The 11,808-nt window shown below is 35.4% G+C and overlaps 1 protein-coding gene across 1 annotated transcript; it reads left to right on the forward strand.

The window, feature by feature from the left end:
* The first annotated feature begins 419 nt into the window (after positions 1–419).
* Positions 420–11,424, forward strand: LOC123566398 (acetylcholine receptor subunit delta-like). Its single transcript, XM_045360441.2, has 4 exons — positions 420–615; positions 4,714–4,838; positions 6,118–6,246; positions 10,559–11,424. The coding sequence occupies exons 1-4, from the start codon at positions 420–422 to the stop codon at positions 11,333–11,335; spliced, it is 1,227 nt and encodes a 408-aa protein (XP_045216376.2). The 3' UTR covers positions 11,336–11,424.
* The last annotated feature ends 384 nt before the right edge of the window (positions 11,425–11,808 follow it).

Here is an 11,808-nt window from a genome sequence, read left to right on the forward strand (position 1 = left end):
CTGTTTTGATCCGTGTCATTGTAATGCTATTCTATTTTTGTCTCCCGATAAGATCGTTTGAGGTCGACACATTCCATTAGATTAAATAGTCTCGCATCAGTAGTATACTTTGTTGATAGTTTCACCAATCTATTTGTTTTGTTCTTCGTCTCATGCGACCATTATTATTTAATGGTTGTCAGTAAATTCACTCAAATAATCACTAGCTCCAGCACGAATACAAACATTTAGTCGGGGACATATCTTTTTTTCCCTTGCCGACTATAATTATCGTTTAAATAATTTATCTTATTTATGCTGCTAACACTTTTGGGTATTTTAGGAAATTCTTTGTTAAAGCCCACGTCTATATTCGGATTGTGCGTTGGCGCGCAATAGAAACGCTAGAGCAATAATATTGTAACATTAACGTACCAAATATGGACACTAACGCTGCGCTTCTACGTTTTGTACTTTTATCCGCGCTCTTTCCGACGAACGTGTTTTGTCAAAGTGGGAAAGACGTGAATTCCTTGTTGACTTACCTGTTTACAACTGAGGGTTACAACAAAAAAGTTCGACCACTGACAGACCAGTCGCAAGCAGTTGATATCAATGTGGACTTCTTCCTAAACTGTAAGTATATTTTTAAAGTCTACTTAATATTTGTTTAATGTTCTTCGGAAAATATTTTTTTAAAAAGGTGAAGAAAGCGAGCGGAAATTTTCAGTTATTTTCTCTCAATTTTGACTGCTTGGGAGGCGGGTATATTTTTCATTTATTCTATACCTATTTTATCTATCCAATCGCGAACGTTCATTTGCAACACGTGACCGTACAATATATTACGGTATTTGGATGCACGTGCGTACAAAAATCCCGTATTTTCTGTATTTGGACGCACGCGCGTACAAAAAATCCTGTATTTTCTATATTTGGACGGTTCAACAGTCCCATGTTAAACATACGATAAAGCCCGAAACGCGTGAAAATGTTCCGAATGCAAATCGGATGAAGTTGGCGCTCTGTGTACAGAGTTTGATTATGCATCTTGAAATCTGGATTTAATTTGGGTTGTTGTTTTTTGTTTACAACACACAAAAACGATTCAAGAGATAACAATGCTATCTGATTTAGATATTAAAACGTTCGTTAATAATCAAAAACTTAAAAATACAGTAAAAAGGACCATCAGATGTTGGAATATTTGAAAAGTCGCTAAAAGAAGCCGTTCCGGACGAAACCTAGAAATTGGTATCAGCCCTGACTATCTGAATAGCTACCTCTGTATTTTTTGTTTAACGGTTAAGAAACAAAATGGAGAAGATTATAAATGGCAGCCGGCGGTCAGCATCCAAAACATGTCTGCTCTATAATTCAGTTTTCGTCGGCTCTTCACCAAACTTGCTGAGAATGTTTGTTGGCATTACATCTCGGCCAGCTTCGATAACCAGCCAAATTGTACCAGGCACTCTTTGATTATAGTCCTTGAATTACTCGAAAAACGGGGAATTTAGCCTTGTCCGCTCTTTTAAGTCGAACAGTTTTCATCCGATCTTCACCAAACTTGCTGACAATGTTTGTGGGCATAATATCTCAGCCAAGTATTATTACCACCCAAATCGCCAAATGGCTGTTGTAGAGAGGTTGCACCATATACTTTTTTAATGATGATACGCAGAAAAAAACAACATTCAGTGAATTACGTATATTACGTATGAAGTGAAATAAATATAGAATGAAAAGGTTATTTAAGGTCTAACATTGTTCTGTATAATATATATTTGCACTCATACCAAGCTGGGAAAAACTAGAAAAGGCAGGAATACAATATTCAGTGAAACATTTTTAATTTAAACTATTATTATAGTAAGATAAAATAGATATAGAATAAAAAGGTTATTTAACATTGTACTGTACAATACGAGATATATTTGGACTCGTACCCAGCTGAGAAAACCATATTGAACTCGCCTAGCGGCTCGTCCAATATGGTTTTCTCAGCTGGGTACTCGTCCAAATATATCACCGTATTGTACAGAACAATGTTAAATAACCTAATAGTATCAAGCATGGTATTGTTTTTCAAATATAAAGTTATTTTTACTTAATTACTATCGCGTTTCAAGATAATACCACTTTGCATTATAAAAATGATATCTGTTTCAACTGCTCTATGTAAAAGACTTCATTCAGTACAAAAACCATGTGGCACAACCTTTGTTACTCTTAAGATATGGTGACCATTCCAATTCTTTAATAGCAAATGCTTCGTAACCAAAGATGCCATTTTGTCAAAAACAAAAATAACCAATGATTTCGTCCTATTGATTGAATCCAGTTTCAAATCTGCCGGTGCACAACTTCAAATCTGTAAAACTGGACGTCTTTGAAATGTATACTTTCTTTGATACACACAGCATGGAGTTCCAACAGGACATTTCAAAATATTCAAGGCCTATAACCTTGCTTTTTTTTCTGACCGGATCTTAATTAGGTTGAATACTTAGACGCACTAAATATTGTTTCCTAGTAAATACTTTGTTAAGTTTTGTTATTACTTTAAAACTTTCAGTTTATATTATTTATCGTAATGTATAATATATTTTAACAGTGTGTATCATATATAATTAAACGGTTGATAGTTTTACAATCTAGTTTTATCTACCTATATATTTTCATATATCCTCCATAAATTTCGAGCAATATTTATTAGTTTGAATAGAAAGTTGATTCCGTTAAAGCAAACAAACAGATATACATTTTTGCTGAGAGATAAAATACAATAAAAAATAGTCCTTACCACCAAGGAGCAACCCGTGATCATGGTAGGGAATTTATACATGTACGTGATCAGATGAATGTACATGCAACATTGTATGAAGGAACTTATAAGACAGTGGACCAGAAATGACAATCGGCTATTTCCCTGCGATTACGTATCCTCCGATGCGATTTCGGAATCTTTCGGCCATATTCTATAATAGCAGGAGAATTCATGACCGATTTCCGTAACGGGTCCATGACCTTAAACGAAGGACTTCCCATGATTATGGTACGATTTTTATTCATGTACGCGGTAAGAAGAATGTTGGTTGAATGAAATGGCACTTTTCACCGAATAATTACCTATGATCATGATATGTGTTTTTTCCATGAACGTGATCAAATGAATACTGAATGAAATGGAACTTTTCACCAAATTGCTTAGGACTTGACCACTTGCATTCTTGACAATACAAATGTGCTGCAACATATCTAAACTTTAGATGGTTTGTTTTGCAGCATAGTATTTGAAATTTGTTAATCACATTTATTAAGGATCTGACATAAAGTGATATGATCAGTTAACGATGCAACGTTTGTTTATTTTCCAAAGTTTACCGTTCTGAATTTAATGTATGAAATATCAAAATAAACTCGATTTCCCCCAAAAGGAAAACCTGAAATAAACAAAGTTACTGTACCAGCTATATATCAACATATCATGATTATACATGAGGGAAAGACTTTGCATGTTTTCATTTCCATGTACTTGCTACATTTATTTAGGTGGTGGGTCCATAGTGATTTTCAGCATTTTGCGTTCGGCTGCGTATTCTCCGTAAGTGATTTTGGCATTTTCCAGTTGTTATATAAAGAAAATTTCAGTTCCGAAATCCCAATACGTAGAATACATAATCGCGTGTACATTGCTGATTGTCATTACGGGTCCAGCTCCTTTAGTCATACACTGATTTACTTTTCTAATAGGAAAGAACTTTCTTTACACCCGTTCAATTCTAAAGTCATTCTAGTGTAAAGTTCCATAATATTAAAACAAGAAAAGCAGCTATCCAAATAAATGTTATATTATGCATACCTATGTGGTAAGAAAACCACTACTTGAATAATGTGCATGAACGTATACTGTTGGAGCCTAAAAGGGAGGTCATAAAAACAATGGATTCAATAATACTTTGTACTAAATTAATTAATATTCAATCATTGTGACAAAATGTATGAGAAAACATTTGTCGCATATAAGATTTAACAAGAACTTAGTATATTTTATGTCCGTGCAGTCACATAACAAACAAAAGCATTATAACCCCTTAACAGAGAATAAGAGAATAATTTTGATATATTCTACTTATCTGTTTTATCTGTATCATGACTACGTCGAAATAGTTACCTTTTTATTTCTATGATATTCGGAGAGGAATCTTAAAAATGCACTATTCCTAATATAGAGCACAGTTTCACACAGAAAGCAGAAATTTTCCAATACAGTTGAACCTGCCCGAGCGGTCACCTCTATTAAGCAGCCACTTGTATTGAGCAGCCAGTCAAGTAACTTCCAAAATTGACATTTTGTTCTAATTTTAACCTCTCTTATGCAGCCACCTGCCTTTAGCAGCCAGATTATGCTTTGCGGATATAGTTCAAATGGACATAAATACAGAAACAAGCCCTGTTACATTTTACATTTGTGTAAACGTCACTGAAGTCACGAGGACTTTAGTATTTCATTTAGTTAGGTTTACGATGAGTTGTGGTATAGCGTGGTTACCGGTGTCAGCATTGTTGGTATTTGCTTTCTGGTCTGGTGTATTTAAACAAATATAAAAGTAACTGCTTTGGAAGTGTGTTACATACTTAATTATATATGATTTAGAGCAAAACACAAATTATCAGGTAAGTGAACGTTTGATCGTGTATGATTATGTTTGTTTGAAATGTTTATTTTCATAGCGGTCATTGCGTTCGACGAACAAGATGAAAGTTTAAAGATCTCTGGATTTCTTGAATGTAGCTGGACAGATGAGTATTTAACATGGAATTCCTCTGACCATAACAACATTAGTGAACTTTTCATTGTAAGTAACGTTCATATCTATGTTTACATGATGGACAATTGATGTCTACCAGTTACATGCAATGTATAGTGAAACGCATTATCATGTACTGACTGTAAATAGATTGCAACATTTGGCGATCGTCTTTGCTGCCATCTTTGAGACCTCAATTTGATTTCCTTGCATCACAGATATCATCTTAAATATTTTTACAAAGACGCATGAGCATGGAATCCCATTTTCGAATCACTTGCCCGCCACCGTCATGGGTCTGAAAACCCAAACGTACTACAGAATTTCAATCATGTTCCAAAGCCACCAAGCTGACTTACGTTTAGCCACAGTGCCAGCCCGTGTCTCAATGCTCGGAGAGGCACCTGGGGTCTTCCCCTATCATCAAAAGCTTTCAGTCGCAGTATGACGGCATGACTGTAAACTATTATATATTCGTCCTCGGTACTAGCATTATATTGATATCTGAGAAGTTTAATTCCAACACGACTCACATTAATTGCTATATAAAGATATAGCAAACAAGCTATATATGAATTTTCGATAAAATATGATTAGCTGATACATTTAACCCCCTACGGTTGTAACATAAAATATTCTACTTCTGCTCCATTACATACGAATTATTCCAGGTCCAAACGGTTTAAAACAACATTACAAAAACAAAATTATGACAAAAAGCCGTACTAACTTATGTGCAGGGCTGTAAAACACGTTTTGATCTCTAGGAGCGAATTAACTCAGTTATGATTCAGCAGTAACGTCATAAGAGTATGACTTAATGTATGACGCCATAATGATGTGACGTCATACAAACACTGGATGAAATAACAAAAAATGATGATTCTGTTCATAAATAGTTTGCGAGCTGTTAGACAACTGGTTATACATTCTTCTCAAAATTCTGATAAAAAAGAAACAAATATCTAAACGTTCCGTTGGCTATCGGCTATGCAACACCTTTTAACCATGGGGGTAAATTGTAACAGTGTATGACCCGAATGACGTATTACGCAGGAAATGTAGTACTGTAAAATGCGAATAATTTGCGTTGTTAGAAGAATCCAAATAATAAACATGTTCCAATTATTTCATCAGTTAATAAAATATGGGCAGTCGTTCGGATGCGAATGATTAAATCACTCGCTACGCACTCGTGATTTAATTATTACACATCCTAACTCCTACCCATATATTATTAACTGATAAAATATAGGAACAGATTTATTATTTCTTAAATAATGTCTGTTCGTTTAGTTTGAATATCACTTTTAAATTTTTCTTTCAGCCTCAAGACGATATATGGAAGCCAGATATTTCATTGAGAAACACATTTAAATCTTTTACCGGTCTAGGTGCCACGTATTTAAACGCATATGTATCAAGTGCTGGAGATGTCAGATGGAATCCGTATCAGGTAAATACAAATGAATATATGACATACTCGTAAGTTCAAAATCTTTATAATAAATATACAACATGCTTGACTATAGTTCAGAAACAATGCAAAAGTGCACACTCTAATCAAATCTCGACGCAGGCAAATGTCTACTAAAGCAATATATACAAACGGTATCATATATGAGTGCCTTTTCATTTTGAATTTTATCAAACGAATTCAATAAAAGAATGAAATATGAAACTCTTATCGAGTATTATTTTAATTCAACGTACAGTATTTAATAAATTCAGTAAAGCCCCCATCACACCAAACTAGTTCTCAAAACGTCCCAACCAGTCCTAAAATATTGTAAAACGGGCTGCGATCTGCCTAGAACGTTTGAAATTTGGCCGGAAAATATCCATAACGCGATCATAGTTAGTTCTTAAACAGTTCTCGATACGACCATTGCGTCTTTATCCCGTCTGAAGTACGTTTATAGTAAGTTCAGTTCGGAAAAAATGCCCGTTCACCTCATGTGAACACCGTTTGTAGGCAGTCCAAGTCCGTCTGTAGTCAGATTAAAGAAGTTTGTAACTAGTCCTACTTCGTTCCGAGAACGTCGAAATACGTTCTAACTAGTTGTTAACTCGACCAACTCGTTCACAGGCAGTTTAACTCGTTCTGGTTACGTCCTCATCTCTCCCTAGTACGTTCAGAACGTAAATTGCAATCACGTTCTGGCCCGATGGCTATTAAAAGCCATCACGTTTCGCCTAGTTCTCATTATCGTTTGTCTTTTCAACCTCTCAAGACACAAAAAATCTACATCAATAGGCAAGTATCAATATGACTCCAAAGATAAGTGAAGCCAAACAGATACAGGATGTAAAGTGTTAAAGCAGTAAAAGACCAATGCCGATAGTCTCCTGAGTCAGCCCTGAACGTGAAAGTCGAGAGGATGAGTGTTGTAATATATTCCCTGCACCTGACGACGACTCTGTCTATAAGTCCGAGGATGAAGGAGGACAGAGTCAGATACCAAAAGGCATAAACTTGGCTAAACCTTGTGCCCAAATCTTGAACCTGTACGACAACGGCATGTATTTATACCCTAACTTGTGTAATTGTACTGCAGACGGGATGGACGTACTAAGAACTGTGAATAAACGTACTAAACGTATTAAAAACGTGCGGAGCGTACTGAGAATTATTGTAAACTCTTAGAACTGTTTTGAAACGTATTGCAAACTTAGTATTTTATTTTTATAGTATTCAGACGGAATAACGACGCACTAAGGATGTAATGTGGTCGAGTTAAGTCTTTCTGTGAACGGGTTAAACGAGCTACAAATGGATCCTGTCGGTGTGCACACGTACTTAAATTGACCCCCGATCGCATAACGTCATACCACGTCTCTAGTACGATCGAAGTACGGCGGTTCAGTTCTTAGTACGTCCATCTCGTTTTAAGTACGTTGTCAGTCCGTCTAACTGCAGGACGGAATGATCGCCAGAAATTTTTGAGTAGGCTCAAAGTTCTGGAGCACCATTCCCGTTCAACCCCGTTCGAGCCAGTCCATAAAGTTCTTAGACAGACTGTAGAACGTCGCTACTACGTCTGTTCCGTTGCCACCCAGTTTGAGCCCGTTCGGCTACATTTTTTAGAACGTACTGAAAACGAGCTTGGTGTGATGGGGGTTTAAGGAGAGACTCGCATGTAAGGTTCTTTTAATCAAACGCTAGCCTTTTCTGCTGAAACATCCAACTTTCTCCTTTTTCTTACAGTTATAAACATATTTAGTTCGACCAACGTATTCTTTACTTGAAACGACGTCATTTTCTAAACCTTAAGATAAAAACATATATGTCTGTTTCCGGTTGACCGACCTACCCTAAATAAATTCACAAACCCTAAACTTTTTGTTTTGGTCTTCCCAATAAAATCTATAAGAAGATCCTTTGGAAGCACAGAATGTAACCAAGCAAAAAAATAGCAAACTCGGTTTGATTGTGTCTGTTCATGAGAGGTAATGGAAAGTACAAGACACCTCACGCCCCCTAAATCTGGCTTGAGCGGAACTGTATTACAAAGATATTGTTATAACTACAATGAAAACAATCTTTCCTTTTCAGTTCCATGCATATAGCACCCGGCTAGACAATTTCAATATACCCATTGTCATGTATAAATCTTATCGCCTATAACATTACATGTCGATAATTAGATGTTTTGAACATGCCTGGAGGCAAAAGTAAACTCGAGAAATCAATAATGGATAGTGTTGCAAACAATCCAATGGATGGTGTTGCAAATAATCAAATGGATAGTGTTGCAAACAATCTAATGGATAGTGTTGTAAATAATCTAATGAATACATGACATTTATTTGCAAACATTTCTTTATTTTTAGGGGGAAATCGGAATCGCTTACATATACATATCAAACAAAATTTTATAATGCATACATCAATTTTATACTTTTTAAATTGTCATTATCATCCTTGGTTATTTAGTTACCGGTGTATCAAGAATTGATTCTACACAATTTAAGGAATAGGTCCATGTTTCGGAGAAAAAAGTTCGAACGTCATCAAATCATAGAAAGAGAAGCATTGTTTTACATGAAAATTTAACAGCGTATAAAACATTTATATTATTCTACAAAATCATTGTCAATTTACTGATATATATATTGAATTCCGGAAAGGGACTGCATGAAGGGGCCACACTTCCGGACAGTTCAGCGGCTTTAAAAACTCACCATTTTTTAAAAGCTGTTACGTGTCTATGTTTTGATGCATTTGCAACATCGTGCGAGTGTTTAAACTTTACATAACTAGGTAAAACATCGTTTTTGACAATTGTTTACATTTATTTCATTACAAATGGCATTCTTATTTAAAGGGGAACAATTCATTAAAAATATTTTAAGTATCCAACTCTGTGGGACAAAACAGTAAAACATGTATTGGACAGATAAGTTGTGTGTCAAGATGCTGTTCATTTACTAAAACAAATCTGTTGTTTTGTGATATACTGCTAAACCGTAAAACAAAATCGGCAAAAATCTTATCCGAAACTGTAGAGTATTTCGGAGACACATATTCGATAAGTCAATGCACGTTGTCATAGAAAGAAGACGAATGCAAATATACGATTAAATTATCTTTACACAATATATTCGTTCAACTAAAAAACAAAACGCAGAATTATTGTACGTTTAAAAGAGAGAGTATTTGAAACTTTTAGGCGCAAATAGTTTGACATTGTTTCCTCACAAAATTGCTACGTTTCAATAAAAGCTTACAGCAAGAAAATACATTTAGATTTTAAGTTATGGCTAAATGTATATTAGCCATAACAAATATCTGATATACTAAAAACAGTTGATGAATACAGTTCCTGGATTAAAGCTTGTCTGGTTTATAGCAAACAGAAGTACTGTCTTTATTTAATATTGCCAAATTCATGCACGCTGTCCAGAAACACTTTTTTTCAGAAGTCCAGTATATCAGACCACGCATCGTCCTTTATTCAAGCAAGAAAATTATCAGTACAGAAAATTATGCAGTAAAAATGTGACAGCAATTACTACTATATAAATATTATAAGGTAAAAAGAGGCATTCATCTGGTAGAAAAGAGATAAAGCCTATCTACCTACTCTTGGAAAGAAAACAAGGAAGAATAACATTTTTGGCTTTATTATACAACAGGGCTATTACAACAATGCCTTGATCTGCAATGTTGTACTTGGGCGGAGTGGAGTTTGCCAGGCCTGGAACACACGAGAGGTCAAGTGTGATCCTGCGCGAGTCGTTTGAGGATAGGTTTTGTACTGTTAAACATTTCTCATAAAGTTAAGAAACAGAAATACCCATTCAAGCATTTAAGGTTTTTTCATATACCAAAATAAATTATCGAGGTTCCGTTATTGGGCAAGACAGATTAAAATATGTATTCTTGTATTTTAATAAATTCTACCTAACAATCTTTCGCAAACAAATTTTAAAAAGGCGATTCTCAGGGCGCAGTATTATATTGGCTGATATCTGCCAGTTCGTTCTTGCATATTGGCGCATTACACAAACATGTCAGAACGACAAACTCCCATACGACAGCTAAGGTTTTGTATTTTATGTCTCGATATTAAAACCTTCGTTTCAGAAGAAAGGTGTTGTAAAAACAAAATTTAAGTTTTGTTTTTCAACACTGTTTATTTCCCGCCTGGTTTGGAAAAATGAACGGTAGTTAAGCGTTCGTACAATTTGATATTGCCTAGCCTTGTTTTCTACAATATACTGGCATATTTCTAATACATAAATTTATTAATTTGAATTCGCAGGTATTAGAATCGACATGCTCTATTGACATCACCTATTTTCCATTTGACACACAAACATGTGAGCTAAAGTTCACGGCCTGGAGTTATAGCTCTGATCAGGTAGAGCTAAACAAAGGCAACAAAGGTGTACAACTTGAAGAATATGTAGAAAATTCCGCATGGGCGCTTGTCGGAACATCTACTAGAGAAACTAACACAGATGAGGCAGCGGTCTTCTTTGCTTTGAAGTTGAAGCGAAGACCAAACTTTTATATAATAAATGCTATATTACCTGTAGTGTTTCTTTCCATTCTGAACAGTTTTACGTTTCTCCTGCCGGTGTCATCTGGAGAAAGAGCTAGTTACGCAGTTACAGTGTTCCTTTCATTAGCTGTGTTTTTAACCATAGTTGCGAACGAACTACCAAAAAACTCACAGAAGACGTCACTACTCTCTGTTTATCTGATGCTAATGAACAGTTTGAGCACATTCATTGTCATATTGAGCATAGCTGAGGTGAGGATAGCAACACGGAATGCTAATACAAAGCCTGTTACTAAAGGATACATGACATTTATCAAAATATCACATTTTATCACATGTAAGACTTGCAAAAAGTCGGTGACTCCAGCAAAAGTTTCGACGCCGAAGGCTCGTAAACGTCTTGACCTGGAGGACAACATCACATGGACAGAAGCTGTTGATGCTATTGATATTGTTTTCTTTTGGTTCTCCCTACTATTCACATTTCTCTGCACTTTGATCCTTGGTGCAGTGGCAGTTAATGGAGACAAATAAAAGATCAATTTAATCAGATAATTGTTTCATTTCACCATGCGTGGACGTTAGTATTTGATGCACATTTTTATTTTACTCGAGTCCTGTGCGTTCCGGTTTTTTTCTTTGTGTTGTACAAATGTACACTATATTTATATAATACTGAAAGACCTTTGTGTTAGATATTGTAACTTGAACGTATTCAAGACATGTGATATCTATGTTCAATATTTAATGTAAAACGTGTCTTTCTGCTGCAGGGACTTTGACCACTGTTTTTAAATCGCAGGAAATATTTTGTCTTATATTCATACGTTTTTGAAGGGTTTAGTCTGCATGTACATAATTCAGAGAGAGGATTTTAGCACCTCGTCACTGGAAAGAGATGTCGGTCCCTTTTATTCATGAAACTTGCTGTCTTAAAGCTATGGTGACTGATTTAGGACATTTCTTTCTGTCACGTTGGCGTGTGCGCGGCTTTTATGGCACGTTTC

The sequence above is a fragment of the Mercenaria mercenaria genome, chromosome 6, assembly GCF_021730395.1.
Source record: "Mercenaria mercenaria strain notata chromosome 6, MADL_Memer_1, whole genome shotgun sequence".
NCBI classification, from domain to species: domain Eukaryota; kingdom Metazoa; phylum Mollusca; class Bivalvia; order Venerida; family Veneridae; genus Mercenaria; species Mercenaria mercenaria.